The sequence below is a fragment of the Otolemur garnettii genome, unplaced genomic scaffold (assembly GCF_000181295.1).
Source record: "Otolemur garnettii isolate 467f Iridium unplaced genomic scaffold, OtoGar3 scaffold00003, whole genome shotgun sequence".
NCBI lineage: Eukaryota > Metazoa > Chordata > Mammalia > Primates > Galagidae > Otolemur > Otolemur garnettii.
In genome coordinates, this window is record NW_003852398.1 from 6,557,857 (window position 1) to 6,582,333 (window position 24,477).

General features: G+C 48.9%; 1 protein-coding gene across 3 annotated transcripts in view; it reads right to left on the reverse strand.

The window, feature by feature from the left end:
• KCNIP1 (potassium voltage-gated channel interacting protein 1) overlaps window positions 1–24,477 on the reverse strand; it is a 374,830-nt gene that overhangs the window by 210,278 nt on the left and 140,075 nt on the right. For 2 of the 3 annotated variants that reach the window (XM_003781951.1, XM_003781953.1), the window contains exon 1: window positions 20,968–21,547. The exons of the other annotated variant lie outside the window; for it this stretch is intronic. In XM_003781951.1, coding sequence (XP_003781999.1) covers window positions 20,968–21,028 — 61 coding nt within the window. In that variant the 5' untranslated portion in view covers window positions 21,029–21,547. Of the gene's footprint in view, window positions 1–20,967; window positions 21,548–24,477 lie in introns of those variants that run through there. 3 annotated transcript variants of the gene reach the window in all.

The window sequence follows — 24,477 nt, forward strand, 5'->3', positions numbered from 1 at the left end:
GTTTTCCTCGTGACTATGACAAAGAAGCCCTGTGCAGGAGTGTGGCTTCTGGGCCCCGGGTGCAGAGTGAGACACATGGTGACACCACTTGAACACCCTCACCCCCTGCTGAAGGAAATGTCAGAGACAGAGTCTGCAATCACTGCTTTCCACCAGGTGGATCCCCCTGCATCAGATGGCTCTCCCTACCCCTTCCCCCAGGAGAAGCTTCCAGAACACTTCTGCTTCTCTTCAGTTGCCTGGGAAGGGGCTTGTGTCACCACATTTGGCTGGCATTGCAATACTGCAGCCTGAGTCACAGAAACTCACGGCAGGAAAGGCCACAGGCTCCCAAATTAACTCGAGGAAAAACTGCCAATTGGCAAAGATATATGTATAGGTTTCACAGAGGTCTTCCTTCCTCTGCCTTCTAGGGAGAGAAGGCACACGGGCTCTCTGCAGAGATGGACTTTGGACATATAGTATAGTGCTTGGTTATTGCCATTTTTAGATGCTCTTTGAGCTTTATCTAAGACTCAGGCACTACCTAGGTGCTTTTATGCAGATTACATCCTCACAACAACCCTATGGAGCAGGTATTATTATGATCTCCCATTTTACAGAAGAAGAAATTGAGACTTGAGCTCAAGGAGATTAAAATACTCGCTTAAAGTAGTCCAACTGCTAAGTGCTGGAGTCAGGATTAGGACCCAGGCAGCTTGCACAGTGCATGCTCTTAGGCCCTCTGCTAGAGGCCCACAGAGATAAAGACTCACCCATAGACACAGCTGTCTCCAAAGCCTAGGCTGGCATCCCCCCCTCCCCCAGGCATAGACTCTTTCCATTGACCCTGGGCACACAGCAGGGATGCAGTAAATGGATCCAGGGCCTCAGTCGTAGGTCAGTTTCCCCAGGCTTTGGGCATAAGCTCACTCTTAATTGCCCCTGCATCAGATGTCCTTTCTTTGGTTTCATCTGGAAAGCTGAGTTGCACACCATTCCTCTCTCACATCAGCCTGCTTTTCAGAGTCAAGGGTTTTGTAGGGGAGGAATCCGTCTCGCCACTGGTGAACCCTCAGGGAATTCAGAGATCAGAGAATGCCGGGTTGGGGTACAGGAGTCAGCCTCCTGAGCTGGCCATGCTAAGGGCTGTCCCTTTTCAGGACCTCAGTTTCTCCCCCCATAGAATGCAGGCATAGGCGAGTAGAAAGTGAATGCATTTCCCCTGCATTTCACATTCGTGGGCTGCACCTTCAAATCTGCAGTGGACGCTTGATAACACAGAGCTTGGGCAGCAGCTATATTCTGAGTGTTGAGCATGAATTATGTCCGTCAATCCTCCCAACAACCTGTGGGATGGGTTCTACTGTTACTATTATTTCTATGTCACGGACAAGAAGAAAGAACGGAGTGGTAGAATGACTTTCCCAAGGTCACACAGCTAACAAGTGATGGAGCCAAGACTCAAACCCAGAGAGTTTGGCTCCAGTGCCCAGCACATTCACCCTTATATTCTTCCACTTCTTGCTCATCTTTTCAGAAGGGACAGAGCCATGCTTGAGGAACAGGGAGGAGTGTATGTGGCATCCCTAGGGCTGGTTGCCACGACACTGGCAGGAATGAGGCATTTTGAGAAGGGCCTTGAGCACAGCCTGAAGGGGACAAGTTAAGTTGTTCTGAGGGTGAGGGGACACTAGTCCAGGTGTGGGAAGATGCAAGCAGATTTTCACGAAGACAATGGCTCTGGAGGCTGTGGGAAGTTAGTCTCTAGGGGACTAGGGTGGAGGTGGGAAAGCCAGGGAGGGGCCACTACAAGAAAGCCAGAGATGATGTGGAGCCTGGACCTGGGCTGTGCACGTGGGGCTATGAAGTGAGGCAGGAGACGAGACACGTGTCTGCAGAAGTGATGATGTGATCTGGCTTCGGATGGCACACAGGAGGTGGGGGAGGAGGAGGAGGAGGTTAGGGGGACTCCTGAGTGCCTTGCTGGGGGTCTGGGGAGATGGGTGGTACTAGCTGGGAAGAGAATATGGACTGAGAAGCAGACCAGGGCAGAAGGGAAGTAGCCAGGCCTGGGGCATAATGAGCTGGAGGGGACATGTGAAGGAGATGCCCTGTGCATATCTGGAGATGCTTGGCTGGAGGAGCACTTGGTGTTATCAACCTGTAGGTGTGGTGAGAGGGGCTGAGCTGCCGCCAGGAGGTGATGTGTGGAAGAAGGCTTAGGTCAGAAGCCTGGGAACCCCCTCCTGTAAGAGGATGGGTGGGGGAGTGGGGAGGAGGTTTCCATGTTCTGGCCCTGCCAGGTAGAATTCTCAGGAGGGAGACTGATTGCCCGCTTCTTTCAAAGTTGACTGTGAGATGTGGTAACCGGCCGCAATCCGGAACGCTGCCTTTCTGCTCTGGCACCAGCCCAGCATTCTCCAGCAGGTTCTGAATCGTGTAATTATCCATGCAATCATTATGCCTGGCAGAACACGTCGGCTTTCCCGGGGGAGGGCTTCCCAGAGCATCGCCTACCCGTGCAGACGCCCTCAGCCTGCTCTGAGGACAGCTCTCTGCACAAGATCAGAGCGCTGAGCACAAGATCAGAGCACAGTCCCTGGCTGGGGGAGCTGAGACGTACCATACCATGCGGGGGCAGGTGGGCGCCTGGCAGACCATCCCTTTGGGGGACCTGTACCCACCACTTGATTGGGCTTCCTGGATGTACACAACCCACCTCAGCCTCTCCCCACCCAACATGCTCCCACCATCTCCCACATGACCCAGAGGGGAAAAAAATCTATCAACTCAGAGCAGCAGCTAATCAGTTTACTCGGCTGCCTGGGGTCTTCCGATGTAATTATAATTCCTATCAAGGCACTGGTGAGTGTCAGATTCATTTCAACAACTGCTGCAGACATGATAATCAAAGCACCAAGATTCCTTTGTTCCAAGTCCTGTTCAGAGGAGGCTCAGGAGGTCTGCTTTGGAGGAAAAGTCTAAACAGCGTATTTTTTTTTCCACTTTCTCTCCTTCATGCTCTCTTTCTTGCAGAGATCAGGGTAAAGCTGCCAGAATGTCCCACACACAGCTGGAAAGCAGACTCAGATCTGTGGGGCTATGGATGTGGCTCCTAAGGGCTCACAGTCTGGCCACAGAAGCCTTGTGGTGCGGCAGGAGTCCTGCCCGGGGGAGGCTGCTGGCTGCTTCCCAAAGACCTCACAAGGTGGCATTTACCTTGGCGAATTCCCCAGCCTCTGGCAGTCAGCCTTGGAGGTTTGCTGGCACACCCAGGAGGAACACGCTGTCAGGAGAATACTCCCATTAACTCAGATGTGACCAATACATAAACCACAGTGAGAAATGCAGCTGCCACGAGGAACAAGGATGCCGGAAATGTCCTGACCAGCAATGTCTCTCCCTGACGCAGAGCTGCCTGGGAGGCACATTGTAACAGTAAGGTTCCTGGTGACCCCAGACCTATCGGGGATGCTGGCTGAACTGCCAAATGTGTAACAGCATCAGGCTCTGACCACCTGCTGCATCCTGTCCTTGGGAAGGAGGCAGTTAACATCACACAGGCCTTGTCTCTGGTCAGGGCAGGACATCCCTAGACAGGTTTGGTGTGGCCCCTACCAGCTGGACTCTCATTCTTGAGCTGCCCTGCTCTACATCCAAGATGACCAAACAGCATCTGGGCTGACCTCTTGCTCAGCCAGGACTCCACCCAGTTGATGGGGTGCTCAGGCCTGAATTTCTGTCTGTGATCTGACTCAGCTGTGGTCTTCAACTCCATCATATGTTTCCCTGAAACTGGAGTTGTTGGGCTAGCCAGAGGCCACACTCTCTGCCCTCTTCACTCCTCCCCTCTGGAGGGAGTGGGGGAGCAAGCTCTCCCCAATAAAATTGAGCACAAGTGATGTTTGTCACTGCCAGGTCAAAGTGCTTAAGAAGCAGTATGCCTTCTCTCTTCCCTTCAGCCAGATGTAGATGAGCCCTAAGACTGGGGAGTGACAAGATGGAAGGAGTGTGGGTCACTGAGTGACCACATGGAAGGGCGCTACTTGCTCACCAGGAATACCCACAGTGAAGTTACATGAAGGAGAAATGCAATGCTTTCCGTTAGACCACTGCAATATTGGGGTTTACTTGCTATAGCAGCTAGCATTGCCCTGAAATATAAATTGTTGTACAGGTCACTATGAAAGTTTTGAGACAGACTGTGTCATGGTCTATTATTTTACTCCCAAGAAACATAGTTGACAGTGTCCTTTCTGATTCATCCATGCAAGTTTCAACTTACTCAGCTTACCAGTGTCACTGGGAGGGTTTCATTTGTTTCCATCCATGTGGATTTTATGTTTGTTTTTTAAGTATTTTTTTTAAATTAATATGATGGTACAATTTTTAGGTTACATTGTTCTTACTTCCAGGGTAAAGTTCCATTTGTAGAATAGCCCCTCACCCAGAGGGCATGTTATACACCCTTACAATGTTTATAGTTGGTAAGATCCTGCCTCATGCCCTCCCTCCTTCTGCCAAACGTCCCTTACCCTCCCACTCCCACTTCCCTCTACCCCCAAACTAGACTATATTAGTGTTTTATTGCTTTTATGAGCATGTAATTGTTTATATATTGATTTCATATTAGTATGGAGTACGTTGGATATTTATTTTTCCATTATTGCAATACTTTACTAAGAAGAATGTATTTCAACTCCATCCAGGTAAGCGTAAAAGATGTAAAATCTCCATCTTATTTATTTGTTTATTTATTTATTTATTTATTTATTTTTGAGACGAAGCCTCAAGCTGCCGCCCTGGATAGAGTGCCATGGCCTCACAGCTCACATCAACCTTCAGCTCCTGGGCTTAAGCGATTCTCTTGCCTCGGCCTTCCAAGTAGCTGGGGCTACAGGAGCCTGCCACAATGCCCAACTATTTTTTGGTTGTAGTTGTCATTGTTGTTTGGCAGGTCCAGGCTGGATTTGAACCCACCATCTCTGGTGTATGTGGCTGGCGCCTTAGCCGCTTGAGCTACAAGCACTGAGCCTCTCTACCTTTTTTAATGGCTGAATACTATTCCATGGCATAGATATACCACAGTTTGCTGATCCATTCATGGGTTGATGGGCACTTAGGTTGCTTCCAGAACTTGGCAATTATGAATTGAGCCTCAGTAAACATTCTGGTGCAAAAGTCTTTGTGGTAAAATAATTTTTGTTCTTTGGGGTAGATGCCTAGTAATGGGATTGCAGGGTCAAATGGAAGGTCTACTTTTAGATCTTTGAGGATTCTCTATACTTCTCTCCAAAAAGGCTGTATTAGTTTGCAATCCCACCAGCAGTGTAGAAGTATTCCCTTTTCTCCACATCCACACCAGCATCTGGTGTTTTGGGACTGTGATGTAGGCTAATGTTGCTGGGGTTAGGTGAGATCCTAGAGTGGTTTTGATTTATATTTCTCTGATGATTAACAATGATGAACATTTTTTCATGCATTTGTTGGCCATTTGTGTGTCATCCTCAGAGAAGTTTCTGTTCAAATCTCTTCCTCACTTACAGAGAGGCTTGTTTGCACTTTTCTTATTGTTTAATTTGAGTTCTTTGTAGATTCTAGTTATCAGGCCTTTGTCAGATTCGTAACATGCAAAAATATTCTTCCATTCCAAAGACTGTCTGTTTGCTTTGTTTGTGGTACTCTTAGCTATGCAAAAACTTTTTAGCTTGATCAAATCCCAGTTATTTATTTTTGGTGTTGCTGCAATTTCTGGGGGTGGGAGTCTTCCTCATAAAGTTTTTTCCCAGGCCAATATCTTCAAGTGTTTTCCCCACACTCTCTTCCAGAGTTTTCCTTGTTTCTTGTCTTAAATTTAAATTTTTTATTCAATGAGAATCAATTTTTGTCAATGGTGAGAGGCGTGGGTCCAGTTCCAGTTTTCTACATGTGGATAATGAGTTCTCCCAACCCCATTGGTTAAATAAGGGTTCTTTTCCCCATTGCATGTTTTTGTTAAGTTTATCAAAGATTAAATGATGATATATGGCTGGGTTCATCTCTAGATTCTCTACCCTATTCCATAGATTTACATCTCTATTTTTGTGCCATTACCATGCTGTTTTGATTACTATAGTCTTATAATATAACCTGAAATCTGGCAAGGTGATGCCTCCAGATTTGTTTTTATTTCTAAGAACTGTATTTGCTATTGAGGCTTTTTTCTGGTTCCACTGGATTTTATGGTTCTTGATTTTTGTGTGTCTCAAAACTTTTGTAGTGACCCACATATTCAAAGTCTGCCTTCTTGAGATTATGGCTGTCAGCCAATCAATTGTTAAATCTTTCGAAGACTTCACATTCACATGCCATCTCTTGTGTCACTCTTAAAGATGGCTGAGGGTGCATGTTTGTGTGGATTTTGCTTCCCCACATTCTAACATGATTCCCACCTACCGTCCTCGAAGATGTGAGCTGATATTACTTGGAGATACCAAGCCTTAGATGCAACATTGCAAGTGCTATTCTGAAAGTCCAGAGATTTACAAATATACCAATACACAAATGACTAGAATAGTTTTTCACTCTGGAAGAAGAGTTTAAACACACACATACACACACCCCCCTCACACACACACACAGAGAAAAGTACATTCACAAAAACAGAGCAAAGAGATAGCCTGCACTGAGCAGCAGCTGAGCCAGCAACATGGACTGGATCAGAACTGAGTTGCAAATAAACTTCAGCTTTCTCTCACACCAATTATACTCAAATGGTAGTGACTTCTTGGAGTGCTTTGTTAAGAAGAATTCTGAGGTCACATTCTAGCTTAGAAGGAAAAAGTCTTGTGAAGGATGGATGATCAATGTCTACTGGGGGTAATGGCTGAGGAACAGCCCATGCCGGGAGTTGCCATGTTTGTGCTAGGGACTATGGTTGTGGCTGCAGAGGGACCTGTTCTAATCAAGTCTGCAACCTGAGACTTGCAGATCAGTTGTTAGCTTTCCAATGAGTGCCAATTATGGAGCAGGTGTTTTATGTACACCTTTCCAATTAATCCTCACAGCAATCATAAGAGAGAGATACCACCTCTCTTTCATAGAAGGAGGATTTGAGGTTCAGACAGGGCAGATCCCTTAACCAAGGCCACATGACTCAAGAAAGGCAGAGCCAAGTTCCAGAACAGCACTGCCTGGCTTCTAAGTCTGTGCACATCCCCAGGACGTGGAGCTCCCCTGGATTAAGCAGATGCTGTGTGAGAAGGGTAGGGGCAATGCAGGCCAGCCCTGGAGTCAGGCTGCTGCTGCCCACCAGCATACTAGAGCAATGCCTGAGTAGGGGAGGAGGCTTTGTTTCCTGGGCAGCTTAGATGCAGATACTACAAACCGCAAAATGATTAAGACTGGAGCTTCCTACCGTGTTTCTGTCTCTTGACAGGCAAAGAGAGAAACTTTGGTTTATTGCTCCCCCAAAGTTTGGAAAGACAGTCAAGAAAGAGGGGGAAGGAAGAAAGGACATAGAAGAGTCTTGTGTTGTCCAGAGATGTGTGAGGGAGGGCACCGAGGAGCTGACGGAGTTGGGATGTAGCCTCCTGCTGCTTCAAGCAGGCTGTGCAATGAAACAGCTTTCCCAAGCCTCAGTTTCCCCAAGTGTCAGATGGAGCTAATACTAGGTGGTAGGTGTAGAATCTCTGAGACTAGAGGGACACACAGGCCTGGGTTCCAATGCCGTCCTTGCACTAGCAACTCTGTGACCTTAGGCTGCTCCTCACTTCTCCTCCCTGAGCTTCAGTTTTCTCATCTATAAGATAACTATGATAGGAATATTTGCCTCCTAGGGATTATGCAATAATTGCATGAGATAATTTAGGGAGAGTCTCCAGCACACCGTCTGACATTACATGCAAAGACGTATGCTTTATCTTTCCCTACACGCATGCACACACACCAGGCACCCTTTGATGATCTCCCCTTGTTTGATATGTAGTCTCTGGGTGGTATTAGAGGTTCAGGGAATAACCCGCCTCAGTTTCCACCTTCTGCAGACTGCACAGGCTGCTGTGTCAGCTTGGAGAAATTCAGGCTGGGCTTTGTTCATCTCAGGCTCTCACTCACCCTGCATCTCTCCTTGAGTGCTTTCTACCTGGATTCCCTTCTACATCTTTTACCAAGAACAATCACAACAATAAAAATGACAACAACCAATTAATTCTCCCTATATGGAGTGCTTGCTACAGGCAGGCAGCTGCTACCTGCTCTCTCCACGTCTACATTTTCTCCCATACTCTATTACCCATCTCCCTCTCTTCCTTCCTCCCTTTTCTTGACTCTCTTCCAGGATTTGGGGGAATAATAAATCAACTCCAGAGACAGATAAAGGCTGCAGGCAGCTCTAATCCCAAAACCACTTTGGTCTTTCCATTACCTTCCATCCTGTGCTGCCTCAGAGACAAATCCCCACCCTCACTCCATTTATACTTTATTTTCCGTGCTCTTCCCAAGGAGTCAATTTGGTCAATACAGCTAACCTCACTAGCCACACAAAGAAACTGAGGCTCAGCAGCAGAGCCTCAGAGCCTCTCTGTGAGACCCTAGGCGAGTCTCTAAGGTCTCGCAGCCAGGGCAAAGCAAGTCTGGGGTTTAAATCCAAGACTATTCAGCTCTTCTTCCTTATTCAGCAGAATCACACTTGGGCCCAAGTGCCCATGGTTCATCCCATGTTTTTCAAAAACCCCACCAGCACCATGTGCCCCTTCACAGGACCCATCTCAGTGCCAGGATTAGGAGGTTCACGGTGAATCCAAGTCACACGTGTCCCACCAAAGAGACACAGAGTCTCTGTTCTACTTTGCTCCACCACCTATTAGCTCACTGTCTCCACTAGTAACAAAATAATAAATGATACCAAAATTAATAGCTGCGACCATTTATTGAGCTCTCACTATGTGCCATGAGTCTGAAAGCCATGAAAACCCTAAGAGGTTGGCACAGGCTCATTCCATTTCTGTACACTGTGAATGGAGGCTCTACAGGTGCCTGTGACCTGCTAGTGGAGAGAGGGTGGGCTGTGTAGGCACTGGCACCTGAAACCACTTCTGTAATCCCTCTCACTGTCATGGGAGGACTTGCTGCCAAGAGCGTCTCCAGAGCCAGGACGTGCCTCTTGTTTCTGCTGCATGGAGAGAGGCAGCAGCTCTCTAGAGCAGGGACATGCTGCTTTCTCCACTGTTCCTTGTGATTAGTTTATGCAGAGCAGACCAGGCCTTACCTCTGAGGGCAGGGTGTTGGGGACAAGGATCAGGCCAAGATGACACCCAGGGGCAGAATAGATGCCAACAAGCCTTTCCAGCTTGCCAGGTGACAAGCATCACTGCACTGCCCATGCCTCCTGGTGTCAATGCAGGTGTATTCTGATGTGACGGGGACTGGTGCCTGACAACCCCGACATTGTCTTGGAAGATGGGACATTTGACTCTGATGAGTTCATCCAGGAGCAAGGCCTGTGTCCTTCTGCTAGTTTATCCCTCATTTCACAAATATTTATTGAAGACTTGACTATGTACCAGGCATGGCACTGTGCTACATGTTGGAATGCAAATGTCAAGAAGGTAGCATCTGTTTAATGATTCTGAAAGTACCAATGAATAAGAGAAGAACTCTGGAGGGATGAGCCGATTTGTCTCATTCTTTTCCACTTTTGACAAATACATCTGGGGGAATTCAAGTTCTGCACAGGGTTGGAAATCCTGTGCAGCCTAGACAAAGAAGATAGTGTGGACAAAGGGAATGATCGCTGCCATCTACTAGTGCTGCTACCACCCCTGCCACCACCACCCTACGAATACCACTGTGTCACCACCACCATCACCAGCATCAGCCCTGCTATCATCATGACTGCCTCCGACACATGCAATCACTATCATCACCGTCACTTCCACACCATCGTTATTATCACTCTTATCCACACCAACACCACCTCCATAACCACTGCCATCCCTACCACCATTGCCGTCAGCACCCCCACCAGCAGCTCTATAAGAGCAACATTATCCCTGCTATAATCTCACCGTTCCCACTACCATCATTGTTCTCCATCATCACCATTACTACAACCGTTAATACCACTGCTACCTTACTGTCACCAATGCCTCTGCCTCGTCAATTATTACTCCTATAATCATGACCTACTGCTAATAATACCACCCCCATCACCACCACCAACACCAAGATCATTGCTACCCGTTGCTATAACCAAGGAGTGTAAATAAATCCCCAGTCTGACGACTAATACTGCAAGCTTGGCACTGTGTGCCCATGTTGGCAGCACTGTACAAACAACTCGGTAAGGAGTCGCATCTTTGGTTTATCAGTGTCTCGTAGTTGTGTCCGTGTCAACATGTGGCAGTGTCTTGCTGAGTGGTGTCTATTACCGTTGCATGCTTTTATGTGCTGTCACACAGTCCCCATCCTGCTCACTCAGCCCTTTCCTCACCCCTGCTATCTGTTGCCTCCCAGGACCCCTTTCCCGCCCTCCTGAACATGGTCAGTCTCATTCTGGCCTCTGCCTCCATCCTGTTCACTCCAATGTCTGGTGACAGCCTTTCTGTTAAAACTCCCAAGCCTCGAAAGTACACATCATCACTTCTTCTTCATTCCTCCTCCCTTCTTGTTGCCTATTTCCATCCCGCTCATCCTGTTCCTCCTGCCTAGACCTTCATTAACCTACATTTGCACTTGTGCCAAGCCCCAGCTCTTCCACTGAGCTCCATACCACCCCTTTCAGGCATCCTCTCCGACTCTCCAGCCCCTTTCTCCCTCCTCTGAGCCCCCAAGCTGTCACACAATCTGTAGTGCAGTGTAGTTAGGCCCAGGTGCAGCCTCATCCAATGATCACCCTGCAGGTACTGGAGCCAAACCATCTGGGCTCACATCCTAGTTTGCCCACTTACAAGAAGTGAGGTACTGGACATTGCTTACACTCTCTAGCCTTTGGTCTCCTCATCTGGAAAGGGTCTACTGATATTGCTTACAGCCTCAGGATACTAGAAGTCCTAAAGAATCAGGTGCATGGTCAAAGTTCCATAAATTTGCTGTTATTATCACTATTATCACCAGAGTGAAGCTCCTTGAGGGCCAAGACTGTGTGCTACGTAGCTCTCACCTCCTTCCAACAGCTGCTTCTTTAGGAGAAGGCTGATGGGAGCCTGTGCCCAGTAGAGAGGCACAACATGGACTAGTGTGTCAAGTGGTCACTCAGCGAGGGAAGAACTGGGGAGATGAGATGGTAGCACAAAGTGAGGATGGATATAACAGGCATTGGACATGACCAGGTGTCCCCAAGAAGATCAGGACAAGACTCAATGCTCAATCTTTAGTCCCAAGCCTTTAATTTGTAGCCCTGGGACACATCAAATAACAAGTTGCTTCAAGGAAATGTGTCAGACCTGCACTGAGAGAGTCAATAAGGGCTTTGGAGGCCATCAAGTCTGGTGTGACTCCTGTGCTGCCCCCAGTCACCTGGGGGGACTTGGGCAAGTCACTTCTTCCTGAACCTCAGTCTCCTCATCTAGAAAATAGAAAAATCTCACGGTATGAGATTTCATCTGTCACCTGGGGCTATTCACAGTACCCATCTCAACAGTTGTTGTGAGGATTAAATTAGTTTAGTATCAACAGCACCTAGATGAGTACTTAGCACAAAGTGCTACTCAAATGTCATTTCTTCTTCCTGCTATTCTTGTTATCATTACTGCAAGAACAACTTAAATATTTTCTTTTGTTACTGTTATTTTGTCAATACCTTACACAGTCCCTGGCACATAGTAGGTGACCAATACAGATCAGTTTTTTCTTTTTCCTATCTGGTTCTGGCTCTGATGCTGAACTTTCTAATAGGTATATAAGAAGATAATTAAAGCACCATCATAGTAGAGGCACCAAAAATTGTGGGGGGAAAAAGAAACTGTTTTGAAAGCCTATATATTACCAAAAAAAGTCACCAAAGTAGTCATCAGGGGAAAAGCCAGATTTTAGCAGACTTCCTTAGACTTATTTTACTGTTTCCTTAGCTCTTGGTGGGGAAGTGGGGGACACACATTGTAGTACCACGGCCTTCAGGGCTTAGAGTCCTAACCCAGCCAGGGCTGGCTGAGCACAGGAGAAAGGAAGGAAGCAAGCCCCACGCTGCCCACAACTTTAGTGAGTGGGGAAGCCTCCCTAGGAGACCCCTGCGGGTGTGCGATCTGGCCATCTGGGAGAGTCACACATCGGTGAATCCCAGAGATGGAGAGAAAGTGCAGCCTCAGCCACATGGATGCAAATGCACTGGCTTCCCTGAGGCAGCTGGGAACCACATGGTCTCCCACAGCCTTCCTCTTACTCTGGGTCCATGGCTGGCACGGGTGAAGAGCTGGCAGGGTCAAGAGGAGGCTGGTAGCTGTCATTTTTGGTCCCCAGGAGCTGGAAAGCTGGCAGTAATTGCCCAGCCTCTTCCTGGCCATTAGAGGCTTGCATGTCCTGGACATGCCCTCAAGCTGCAGGCAGGAGGCCATGTGAGGGTGCCTTGCAATCAGAAAGGCTCTAGGGGCTTGCTCTCCAATCATGAGCCAACCAAGATCCTCCTTGAGCCTCAGTTTCCTACTCTGCAAAGTGAAAATAGCAATATAACTGTCATAGGACTACTACTCTAAAAAGAAAGATGATATTAGAATTTTTTGTCCCCAACAGTGAGGTCCTAGTAGGCTCCCTGGAAAAGGCATTTGGCTTTCATGCTTCAGATCCTTCCTTAGTCTATCTAGACTCTTACTAACTTCTGTCAGTTTTCTGCCTTCAAATCACACACAAAGGCTTTGCACATAAACCAGCCAGCCTGCTCTGGGATTCTGAGAATCACCAATTTCATCCCTTGCATGGAGAGGTCTCTAGTGACAGTCCACGTGGCTCTGTCTTGTACCTTGTTCTGGCCTATGTTCTTAGAAACAACTTAGATGAAGCCGCTGACTTATCTGCCTCCTCATCATATCTTTAGGTAGCAGAAAACTTGGAGGTAGAGCTAAGGTGATGCCTGGTAGAATCGAGAATCGGGCTCTCACTTGGCTGGAATAACACTTCAAATCAGTAAATTTAAGCTAAATTGGCATACATGGTCCTGTACTTCTGTTTTATTATTTAAGAAAAGGAGGAAGGAAGGGAGGGGGGATGGGGGGAGGAAGGGAGGGAGAAAGAGAGGAAAGCTGAATTGGAGAAGTGTTAATCAGGGAAAATCTGACACCACAGCAATTCATATGAGATAAGCAGGGCTGGGGAAGCCTTGGGGTTCCAGAGCCAGGCCTGACACTCAAGCTGTGTGACTGGGCAAACCTCTTGCCTTCTCTGGAGGGAACTCTCCACCTTTCCAGACCAGACGAAAATCCTGACTAATCCTGGTGTCTGATTCTGAATGTTTGAAATCCTAACATCCTTAGAGATATTTAAATGCTTGAGCCTTCAATGACAGGCACTGATGGCGATAACAAAGGGAGAAAATTTAGTTCACATGAATGATTAGAGCAGAGGAGAGATGTTTAATCCTATTAATAAATTTGCTAATTGGCCTTCTGCCCCCAATCATTTCATATTCAGGCTTTTGCAGTGTCAGATAAAATGGAAATGGATCCAGAGGTGGTTTGAGATGGGGCTCAAAGCATTTTGCTCAGGACCTGCCAGTAGCTCAGTTGCTCAGTGTGGCTAATGAGGTGCCCTGGTCTACCCCTGAATGCCTTCTCCCCAACATCCATACACCCATTTGGGCTGTTTTTCCACTCAGGCCCCTCCTGATTCTTTAGGCAAAGCCAGGAGAGGAGGAGGTTGGTGTAGTGGTTAAAAGCTCAGGTTTGGGATCAGCCAGAACCAGGCTCTGCTGTCCCCAGGCTCTGTGACCTTGAACAAGGCACTTTCCTTTCTTGGAGCCTCAGCTTCCTCTTCTGCAAAATGGGAACTATGAGAGTGTCTTGTCCTCCAGAGTTGGAGTTAACAAAGTAACACAGAAAAGGGCAGAGCACAGTGCCTAGTGCTGAGTCAAAGCCGGGCCAACTTCAGCTAGTACTGTTATTACTCTTAGCAGACATGCCACATTATCATAGCTCATAGTTGAGACTTTCTTTTATCATATAATTTGACCACTTCCCACGGAGATCACCAGAGAAACGGCTTAGCAGGGGTCCTCAAACTTTTTAAACAGGGGGCCAGTTCACTGTCCCTCAGACCATTGGAGGGCCGGACTGCGGGCCCCGGGACGAGTCGGCTACTAAGCAGGATAGGCAGCGGCAGCAAAAACACCTGGTGAGCCGGATAAATGTCCTCGGCGGGCTGTAGTTTGAGGCTTAGGGTTTTGATGACCATGCATGCAGTAGCTCTGCGTATCAGAAGGGACAGCTCAAAGGGACCAAGAAATCACCAAGGGTAACCTGGTCATGCAGGTGGAGCCACACAGGGGACAGGGCCCGCCCTAAGATGGAACAAAAGCAGCAAAGCCAGCATTAGCCACGGTGGCCGAAATCATTCTGCCGTGGGTTTAACACCGTTTCCCTCCCTCCTGGCCTTCTCTGCACACAGCCCTTTGAGGTCTAAGGACTATAAGGTCTTCCTATAAGCGGGACACTCTTTTTACAGAGGATCAGCTATGGATTTTCAGAGGAGGGTTCCACTCAAGACTTTCTCCCTAAGTGGTGCTAACAGTTATATAATCCTACTTTTAGTTCCACGATTTGAGTCGGGTATGGTTCCTCCTTCTCCCCACTGCACTAATGAGGCTTTTAGTTTGGTCTGAATAATAATCAATCCAAAGTACTACTACCAGGCTAGGGCCCCAGAAGCTAGCAATATCCCAACTGACTACTGCTTGCAGAAGGTGACCTATTTAGAATACTACCTGGAGGGAGGTGAAACATTTAAAGATAAGTCAAGTTTCTCTGAAGGCCCCGGGACTTTTAATAAGTCTCTCTCTCTCTCTCCTCTCTCTCTAACCCTCCTCCCCAAATGCTGCTCCTTCTCTGCCTGATGACTGGGAACACTGACTCCAATTCCTGGGCCATTATGTGGATTTTTCAGTGCTTCTCTCCAGGAGCAGACCTGGATTTCTTATCCGTACCACCGTGTTCCCACATTACTCAGAGCCATCAAGAGCACACAGCCTCGCTGATCCACGCTTATCTCTATGCAGTCAACATCTATCACACCTGGACCCAGTGTCAGGCCTGACAGAGGCCCTAAAATGGGACTTGGTCCCTGAGAAATAGTTAGAGAGGTAAATGTGTAAACCTAAATGTGTAAACCTTTACATTGTGTTCAGGATTGGGAAAGCAGCAACGTCTGTGGGGAACAGAGATATAACAGAGATGAGAAGAACTATGCTTTGACTGCAGGAGCCTGGGAGTGCTTTCCACAGGGGTGACACTGAACAAGGCTTTGAAGGATGTGTAGGAGTTGGCCAGGCAAATGAGGAGATAGAGGTAGAAGGGAACTGAGGAAGCTGGAATGGATCTTGGGCTGAAATAACATCAAGGAAGTAATGTTAAAGGACAATTATGAGATTGGCTACGTGAATGAATAGTAAGTGGACAAATGCACATGCTCTGATCTCAGTCAGACAAGGTAAAGGGAACCTGGCTTACACGGGACAGAAGGGAAGTCCTCGTGGGTCAGGCCCTATTTTGTTTCAACAAAAGAGTGAAAATTTAGAAATACCCTTCCATCTTCCCACCTTCCCCAAGGAACTATACATCTACTGGGATCCAAAAAATTACCAAGACTCTTCTCAACTGAATTTATGATTTTTAGCTTCCTAAGAAGTACTTGCTGTAAGTTTACTATTAATTATATGCACCAAGGCTTCTTGTACCCTTGACTCCTTCCAAATTTCATGGTTGGGGGCTCAGAACCAGGATTTGAAAAGCATAACTATCGATGCTTTTAGTGAAAAGATAGTCTTTTATTATAGCATCTCTAGGACTTCATCTTTCATTCACTCATAATAGACACATTAATTTGTTCATGCATTCATTCATGAACTCAGTTATTCAATCATTCCTTCTATCATTCATTGGATAATTCATTTGCCTGCTCATTTATTGATTCTCTCATTCAATCATTCATCCTCTCACTCACTTATTAAGGTACGCATTTGCACATTTACAAAGCATTTCTGGAACAAAGTCCTTCCGGGTGGACAAGGGGAGGTTCAAGCCTTGGTCCTTTTCCAGGGATCAGGTTGAAAAACCCCATGAATTTTAGGCAGTAAGTCCCCTCACCTCCATCTTCCAGTCTTCTCCACTTCCATTTTTCTGTTCATTTTGAGCTCTACCAAGCTTCTTCTGGGATTGAGGGACCAGAATGGTGCTTAGCACTGCATGTGGGCTCCCCACGCTTTTGTGATTATCAGGGGGCTGGGAGTAGGAACACTGTTCTCAGCACTTTCTTGCTAAATGGTAAACAGATTCAATACATTTCATGGACAAAGTCAATTCAAAGCCAGCAGACCAAATAACAGAATTCACTCCAGGCGGAGTGCTGGTAACTGAAATTCCAGCTAACTTTTCCCACAGGGTCTATAATTCTAGGAAGTAATGGAGAGCAGCCAACCATTCCATTATTTATAATTTCCTTCAGAAAACAGTACCTACTACGTGCAACGAACCAAGCTGGGGGTTGTGCAGAATGAGTCAGACAAGGTTCTGCCCCAAGAAACCTGTACTCTAGTTGGCAAGAAGGTTTAACACTTTCACTGATTGCCTAATCCCTAGCACGACTTGTGAATCATAAGAGTGTACACCTTGAAACAATTTAGGAATTCAGATGGGAGAAGTCACTTCCCTCTGGGGCTTAGAAAAGGTTTCTTGAATATGGAAAGAGCTGAGTGGTCTTGGAACGTAGGTGGAATTTTAACTATCAGACAAGGAGGCAGGACTGGGGGAAAGAGAATGGCAGAGTTAAAAGGATGGGCAAAGATGCTGAGACTGGTAAAGCCCGAGGCACAAAGGTCTCTATAAATTAGTATTCCTCCTCGATAGTCAGAGTAATTGGCATTTCCAAGGTGAAATAACTTGCCGAAAGTCCCTTGAGCCCAGGGCTGTGAGAGGACAGGACTATTGCTTCTCTTGGCCTCTCTGCCTCTCATTGGTCTCCCAGATCTCTGTAGGCTAAACATGCCGCCCTGACCAACAAAGCCCCAAACCCAGCTCCTCAGACACACGCTGCTTCTGTAAGCTCTTCAGGTGCTCCTTGGTCTAGAAGCTGGGAGACCAGCGCCATACAGGCATATTCACCTATCACTTGCCAACTGGCCTTTGAAAAAAATATCTACTAGCTATGAGATTTGGTTTGCTCCCCAACTCTGTGAGCATTCTGGAGATCCAAAGCCCTGCTCTTTCAGAAAGTTCTGAATGCTTTTACTTGGTCATGAAGGATTAAAAACCCAGCCATGCCTGCAAGGTGGGATTCTTGGCTCATAGGAAAATCTCTTTAGAGATGGCGTTGGTCTAGTGATGTTGTCTCTGAGCTCTCTGGCCCCCCACAGGCCCAGCAGCTGTGCCTGCACGATCCTCCTCTGGTTATCCCTGACACCCTAACCTGCTCACTTACCCATTCAAGCAGTGTCCTTGGTATGATAAGCACATGCAAACCCGTTGAGCTAGAAATTCTACCTGGGACTGGGATGCAGAGGCTGAATCCCCAAAGCAGAGCTTTTCCAATTTTTAATCAAAGACACACAAAGATCCCAAACAGAGAGAAGGGCAGGAAATGAAGTCGAATATTTTTATTCGGTGGCCCTTAAATGACTTCAGATTTCTGCTGCCTTTAGGGGGCTCTTTCTGAACAGCCAGGTTAGCCTCATACATTCCTCTTGCAGCACTAATCACACAGAGTTTTTGCCCTATTTAAAAAAATATGTATGTACTTCCACATTGTATTTTCAAAGCATTCAGGGTTTCAGTAGAGCAGGCTATGATGTTTTCAGGACCAGCAACAGAGCAGAGGTCAGTGGGGGTTGCAGAAAAGGACCAGTATGTGTGCGCCTGAGTTTTTGGTCTTACTTACCTGGGAAGGGCTAGAAGAGGACTCCAGAAATGAGCTGTTAAGATTCTCAGAGGTACTGCCTATTTCCAAGATGGCCTTACTCTGAGCATTTGGAAGCCGTGAACAATAAGGCCATAAACTGAATAGTACCTAAAATTTGCTGACCCCTTCCTATGTCACAGAGCCTGTGCTGAACATCAGACTTGCATTATCTTTGACATTCACACAACACAACATCTATTTTAAGAAGGTAACCACTACTGTCCCTGTTTTATAGTTGAGAAAAACAAGGCTTAGTCATACGGTTAGTAAGTGGCAGAGCCTGGATTTGAACCCAGCAGGGAGACTGATGCCTGAGTTGAAAATCCCAACCGCTCTCTTCTGACTGCTTTTAATTAGATCTGAGCCTCACTCACGTCCCAGAGATCATAGCAGTAGCTCCGGTGGAAGCATCAACAATAAAATCTTAGAATTTGAGAACCAAATAGAACCTGCAGAAATTTCTAATCTAACTCTCTCTCCTTTTACAAAGGAGACAACAAGGCCCCACGATGGAAAGCGATGGGACCCCTAACCCACTACCCTCCCCAGCCAGGGCTCTCTCCACATTTCCAAGCTGTCTCCTTTGGAAGGATCTCTGCTGTCTGGCATTTCACTGAGCAAGCCAGTGAGATAAGACTCTACTCTAGGGGCTAATGCCTGGGAGAATATATGCAGCTGGACTCTTGGACAATCCAAACCAGTGGCATGAGGCTCTGTGCAAGAGAGGCTAAGCACTCAGGGCTTAGGTGGCTTGTCCTGGGGGTCTCCCCAATGGCCTTGGACCTGCAGTGAGCCTCAGACAACCACTGTTGAGAGTGTGCAGATGAAACACTCAGCACCATGCCAGGCACACAGTAGGGGCACACTAAATGCTGGAAACCCCTCTTCTCTTTGCTAGAATCCTGAGAGAGAGAAGCAAAGAGCTTTGGCTTCTTGGAATCCTACAGGAATTCATCCAGGGGAAGCTGGAGTTTGGGGTAGGGAGAGGGAATATTAGACAGTGATGTCTGAGTTCCTACTCTCTTCCAGTCTATACTTGTTATTCATTTGATCCCCACATCCTTACAATCTCCTCTGGGTCTTGGAAGTTTCAGGCGACGCAGTACGTGAGACAGGGTCAGCTCTCCCACTATTTCCTACATACCCGATTTTTTTCCTAGAAGTAGCATTCTCATTCACACCCATTTTATGGGTAAGAAAACTGAAGCTTAGAGTGGTAGGGGACTGACTTGCCTACGGTCCTGGAGGGAGTGATGGGCTGGGATTGACTCCCAGACTCTGCTTGATCCTAGAGCCCTAGATCTTTTTGTAACACCGAGCTGTCTCCCAGAAGGGCCATAGACAATAAAAATATTTTAAAATAACCCCCCCCACACACACACAAGTTTCCTGTCTCCATAGTCCCCGTCTCTGCAACCTCCTGGTAGTCAAACAGATGGAAGAGAAAAGACCTGTATTTGGTGCTGAGCCTTACCCCCATTCCAGCACCATCCCAGGATCTGTGAGAGGCGGAACTCTGAATGTCAAGGCCCTGGGCCAAGGCTTGCAGACCTGTCCTGCTCAGGACTGGTAAAAGGACAACCAGTCACTTCCCTGCCATTTGCCTCAGTTGGGCAAATGGGCTGAAGCCTCTTCCCATGTTTTAGGCTGTAATTGCTAACTCAGCTTCATCCCCTAGGATCTATACCCAGAGATGTCTCCTTGTGCTCAGCCAGTCGCGTGTGGGGCTGAGCCAGAAGCCTGGACCCTTTCTTCCGGGATCCTTTAAGGACCGCTAACTCAAGGGAAGTGCTGAAGTCCCAAGTCAGTTGAGACCAGCCAAGTCCTTATCATGAACTTGGCACTCACCCTTCCCCCACCATTTCTACTCAATAGCCACATAAGGGGTGGGAGCTATCACCCCTGCCTGTAACCAGGATCTGGGTTCCAAATGGTAGAACTTGAACATTTAAGTGCCAGGTTACTTAAAATCCTACCACACACAATTGCATTGGTCCTAGTTACCTGGAAAGGGCTGGAAGGTGAACATTAAACAAAAGCAAACCCATCGTTTCCCTTTTCCTTGCCCTTTCGGTCTCTTATTTCAACAACCAACTTTCTAACTGCTGGTCAGGCGGCCTGCATAGTCCCCCTGGGCCCAACTTCACAGGACCCCATTTGACAACTCTCCCACTGGTGAGATCGGGTGCTTTTCAGCTAGAGAAAGGCAGCTGTGGAATGAGATCCAGACAGAAGGGACTCCGGGGTATTATGCTTTTTAATCCTTGTTGTCAACTCACCTCTTGGCCACCCCTTGGTGGTGCCCTCAAGTCCCCTGAGGTTCCCTGAGCTTGGCAGCAAGCTTGTGTGAAACCCTCTCTCCTGATTCCCTGAGCCACCAAGACATAAGCCTTGGGAGTTTGTACCACCTGGCAGCAGCTGACTCCTTTTGGCTTGCAGAGGTTTACCGGGGTGGGCAGACAGCAAACCCTCTCCCTCATGCTGGGACTCTCCTGGTGTAGCCCAGGAGGAGCTTGTGTGAGCACCCTCGCTAGGTGCTCACAGTCGCACCAACGCCAGCCGTCATGGGAACGGGAAGAGCTCCACAACACTTCCACCAGAGAATCCAGTCTCCCCCACCTGTGAATTTGTCCCTTCCTTCTGTCTTAGAGATTCCCCCGGAGGAGGGTCCGCGCACCGGGTGTCCCAGAGGGGTCCAGTAACCCTCGAGGTCAGCACCCACTCTGGCTCCCTCCTCTGGGTGTTCACACCAACCCTCCCACCGGTTTCTCACTCCTATGGACAGAAGAACCTGTCCCAGCTCCTCACCAAGAGCTGGGTCCGGACGAAGGGAAGCAGGTGGCACACCCCATCTCAGCACCCAGCACCCCCAAACCCAGCCAGGGGAACAAAAGGAAGAAGGAGGTGGCTTACCTTTAGAGGGTCGCCTTTGTTTGGTTTGCAGAGATGAGAAGGTGCCCATGACGGCCCCCATGGCAGCGAAGACTTGCGTGCGACTTGGGACCCCAAGCCCTGTCCCTCCCCTCCCCTGGAAAGAAATCAGTGTGGATTGTCTACTCTGGATCTGAGTCCAGAGAAAAAAGCAGCAAGACCCTGGCAGCTCGCCTGCAGCTCGGTCTTGGGAGAGCGAGGGGCTGGGGCGCCGAGGCTCCTGGCTTCCGTCTTCAGCCCGCACATGCACTGACTCACGGGGCCAGCCGCTCCCCGCGAGCCTGCGGAACGCTCCCCGGCACGAGGATCCGGCCACTGCCGGTCCCCTCGCCGCCGGCCGAGGACGGTGCCCCGCAGCCCGCCAGGCGCTGGACACGGGGCCGGCGCCCGCCCGGCCGAGGCTGCCGAGCCAGCGCCGCGCGCGGTGCGGGAGCCGCGCTCCGCCCGCCCCTCCTGCCGCACGCTCGGCTCCCCTCCCGGCGCTCGGGCTGGGTCTCCGGGGGCCGAGTACCAATCATGAATGAACAGAGCCCGCGCCCGGCGCGGAGCCGCCGCGCGCCCGTCCCCCACTCCTGCCAGCGCTCCGGGCCAGTCAGAGGAGCAGCCGAGGGAGCGGCCGGCGGGTAGCCACCGGCGGGCGGGGCGGGGGCCAGGGCTGCGTGGGGACCCTGGCCCGGGGCCTGCGCCAGGGCTTGCACTGGACCCCCTGAGGATGCTTCCCAGGCAGACAGACACCTCCCCAGTCCTGCCCTGAGGCTAGGCACCTAGCTGGTGGGCGTCTGCAGTTCAGGGAGCTGCAAATTGCCCCCCGCTCCCCCACCCCCGGCCGTGTTTGTGTCCCGTGTAGGGTGCATGGGATTTCAAAATCTCATTTAATCTACTGCCTGCATTTGTGAGGTGGGGGAAATTCTGTCTCACCCAGGAGGGGTGCAAAACATCCGTCTAAAATGGGTTGTGGGGGGAGGGGAGGAAGAGGGCTCCTCCTGCTCCATACGGCCTGGAGGGCCCTGGGGAATTCTGTATGCCAGGCCCCACCTGTTAATGACCTGGGATTGGGGAGGAGGAAAGAGCCCTCCGCCCCCTGGGCCCTTGCTTTCTCGGTTTTATGTTTCTGCCCCCTCTCTCTTCCTCTCCCAGGCAGTAATTTCTTAGCCATCAGCTACGGGGCAGGGGTTGAGTTAGTGCTTGAGGCGACAGTGATAGATTTAGGCCTCCATCTCCCTTCTGTGAGCTCTCCCTCCAGATGGCAAAGACCCGCAGCCACACTGTGGCTTCTTATAGAGAGGGCAAAGTTCGGGTCCATCTCCTGGATTCAGGTCCTGTGGTCCTGAAATGCAAAGTTTGCACCTTGGAAGGCTAAGGAGGTGCTTCGGTTCCCCCAAGTCTAAGCTGCCAGGGCTCCCACCGAAAATGTTTTGATTGACACTGGGTATTCCCTGCCCAGGCAGCTCTCAGACCCCTGCCCAGTCATTTCCTCTAGGCCACACACATACACACCATATTTGCAGTTCACGAGCCCAGCAACATATGGCCTCATAATCACGCAGGCATGTGTGCACACATAGTCCCACAAACATATGGACACAGGTCCCTCAAGCCCACACAGATACCGCTGTTGTACACGCAGACTCAAGGCCCATAATACACCCAGAAGCACATCCGTAGGATCCTATACAAGACAGAGAGACAAACACACACAGGCATGCAGATTTTTGCACAGTGCAAAATGACACTGTAGTCACCACATATATGCAGACTCAAGGCCACACAGGCACACCATTGGACCCCAAGGATACAAGGCCCTTTGGGAGCTGCTTCCCCCCTCTTTGCAGCCCATGAGCTGCCTCTTTAGGGCCTCAGTGCACCTGAGAGTTGGCTGGGGCCCCTGAATAATTTTCTTTATCTTTACAGCACTTAATGCATTCTCAAACCCCAACACCAGCCCTATTTTGTGCAGCAGGGAAGTTGCTGTTGCTAACACATGTCATTTTCATTTGTATTGCCCACTGCTCTGTGACCACATGACCCCATGGGATGCCCACTCCCACTGAAGCCCCGTGAGTTGGCCAGGTGGTACCTGATTGTTACCACAGGGAGAAACTGAAGCTTACGGGGCCCAGAAATTTGCCTGAAGTTGCCCAGCCAGAATGCGGGATTAGAACTCAGAGTCTGGGGCTACCATGGCCACCCAGGGACCCTCCTCCTGGCAGATGAGGGCACTAGGGGCCACTGAGCTGGAGATCGCACCAGAGTCAAAGCCTCAGCTCTCCTAACTGCCAGCTATTCTGGAGTCCTGGATAAAGGGGCAGGACACGGGGGCTGGCCCCTAGCTTCCTCCTGTTCTGCCTGCCAAAGAAAGGGGTGGAGTGAGGCTGACGCCTGGATCACCAGAGGACCCTCTAGGACAGCCAGGACTCAAGGAGTAGAGAAGGGCTCCTTGTTGAGAAGACGGTGATGGTGTCCCAGGTATCTTTCCCAACTACTTGGGACCTCCCCAGAGGAACATGAGGCCACTTCACCCTTGGGTCTGCTAACCTCCACGCTGTCTGCTGACCATGGCTAAGACAGCAGTGGAGAGGCAACAGAAAGAAGGCCAGGATGCCACCTTCCTCCTCCCCACAGCCCTTTGAGGAAGCAGAGGACAGACAAATCGCTCCATTTTACAGATTAGAAATAGCAAAAGTGCTTCTGGAGGTGTTTGCAAACAGCTGCCTCTGAGCAGTGGGAATAAAGTGAGGTCATCAAGATAAAGTCCAAAGTGTTCAACATGAATTACGAGGCCTTTTTGTGGCCTGGCTAATTCTACCAATCCCCTGTCCCTTGCTGTTCCCTTTGGACTTAGCCACAGATCCTGCACTATTTCCCAAAGGTCTCCTCCATGGTTCTGCTTCAGAGTCTTTGCACATGCTGTTTCCTCTGCTTGGAATGTGCCTCCCCTCTTTATGTGTCTGACCACCTGCTGCTCATCCCTGAAAATTTAGTTCTGGTGTCATCCCCTCCAGGAATCCCTCCACAGCCCTATGAAGGTTCCCAGAACACACAGGACTTCTCTCCCTACCAGAGCACTCATTACCTTGGTTCCATCGTTCCTTCCCTTCCTTGTCTCTCCCTCTGGACTGCAAGTTCCTCAAGGGCAGAAACCAATACTGATTTAACTCTGGCCTTTCTGCCCACCCTCTGGTTTCTGACAAGGGTACAGTCAATCCATGCTGAGTGAATGAACGAATGAGTTTTCTTTGCTCAGTGACAGAGTTAGTAAGGAAAAACTGAAGATTACCAGATCATCCTTACCTCTCAAAGGAAGAAGCATGCTCTCCCAAGTGAAGATTCACTCATCCACTCATTCATTCAACAAATACTCATTAATTCATGTATCTACCAGATATCTACATGCACAATAGCTGACTTATTCATGATGATGCTCTATGAGGTAGGTATTATCTGTAGACAAATAGACGTGTGCACGTGCACACACACACACACACACACACA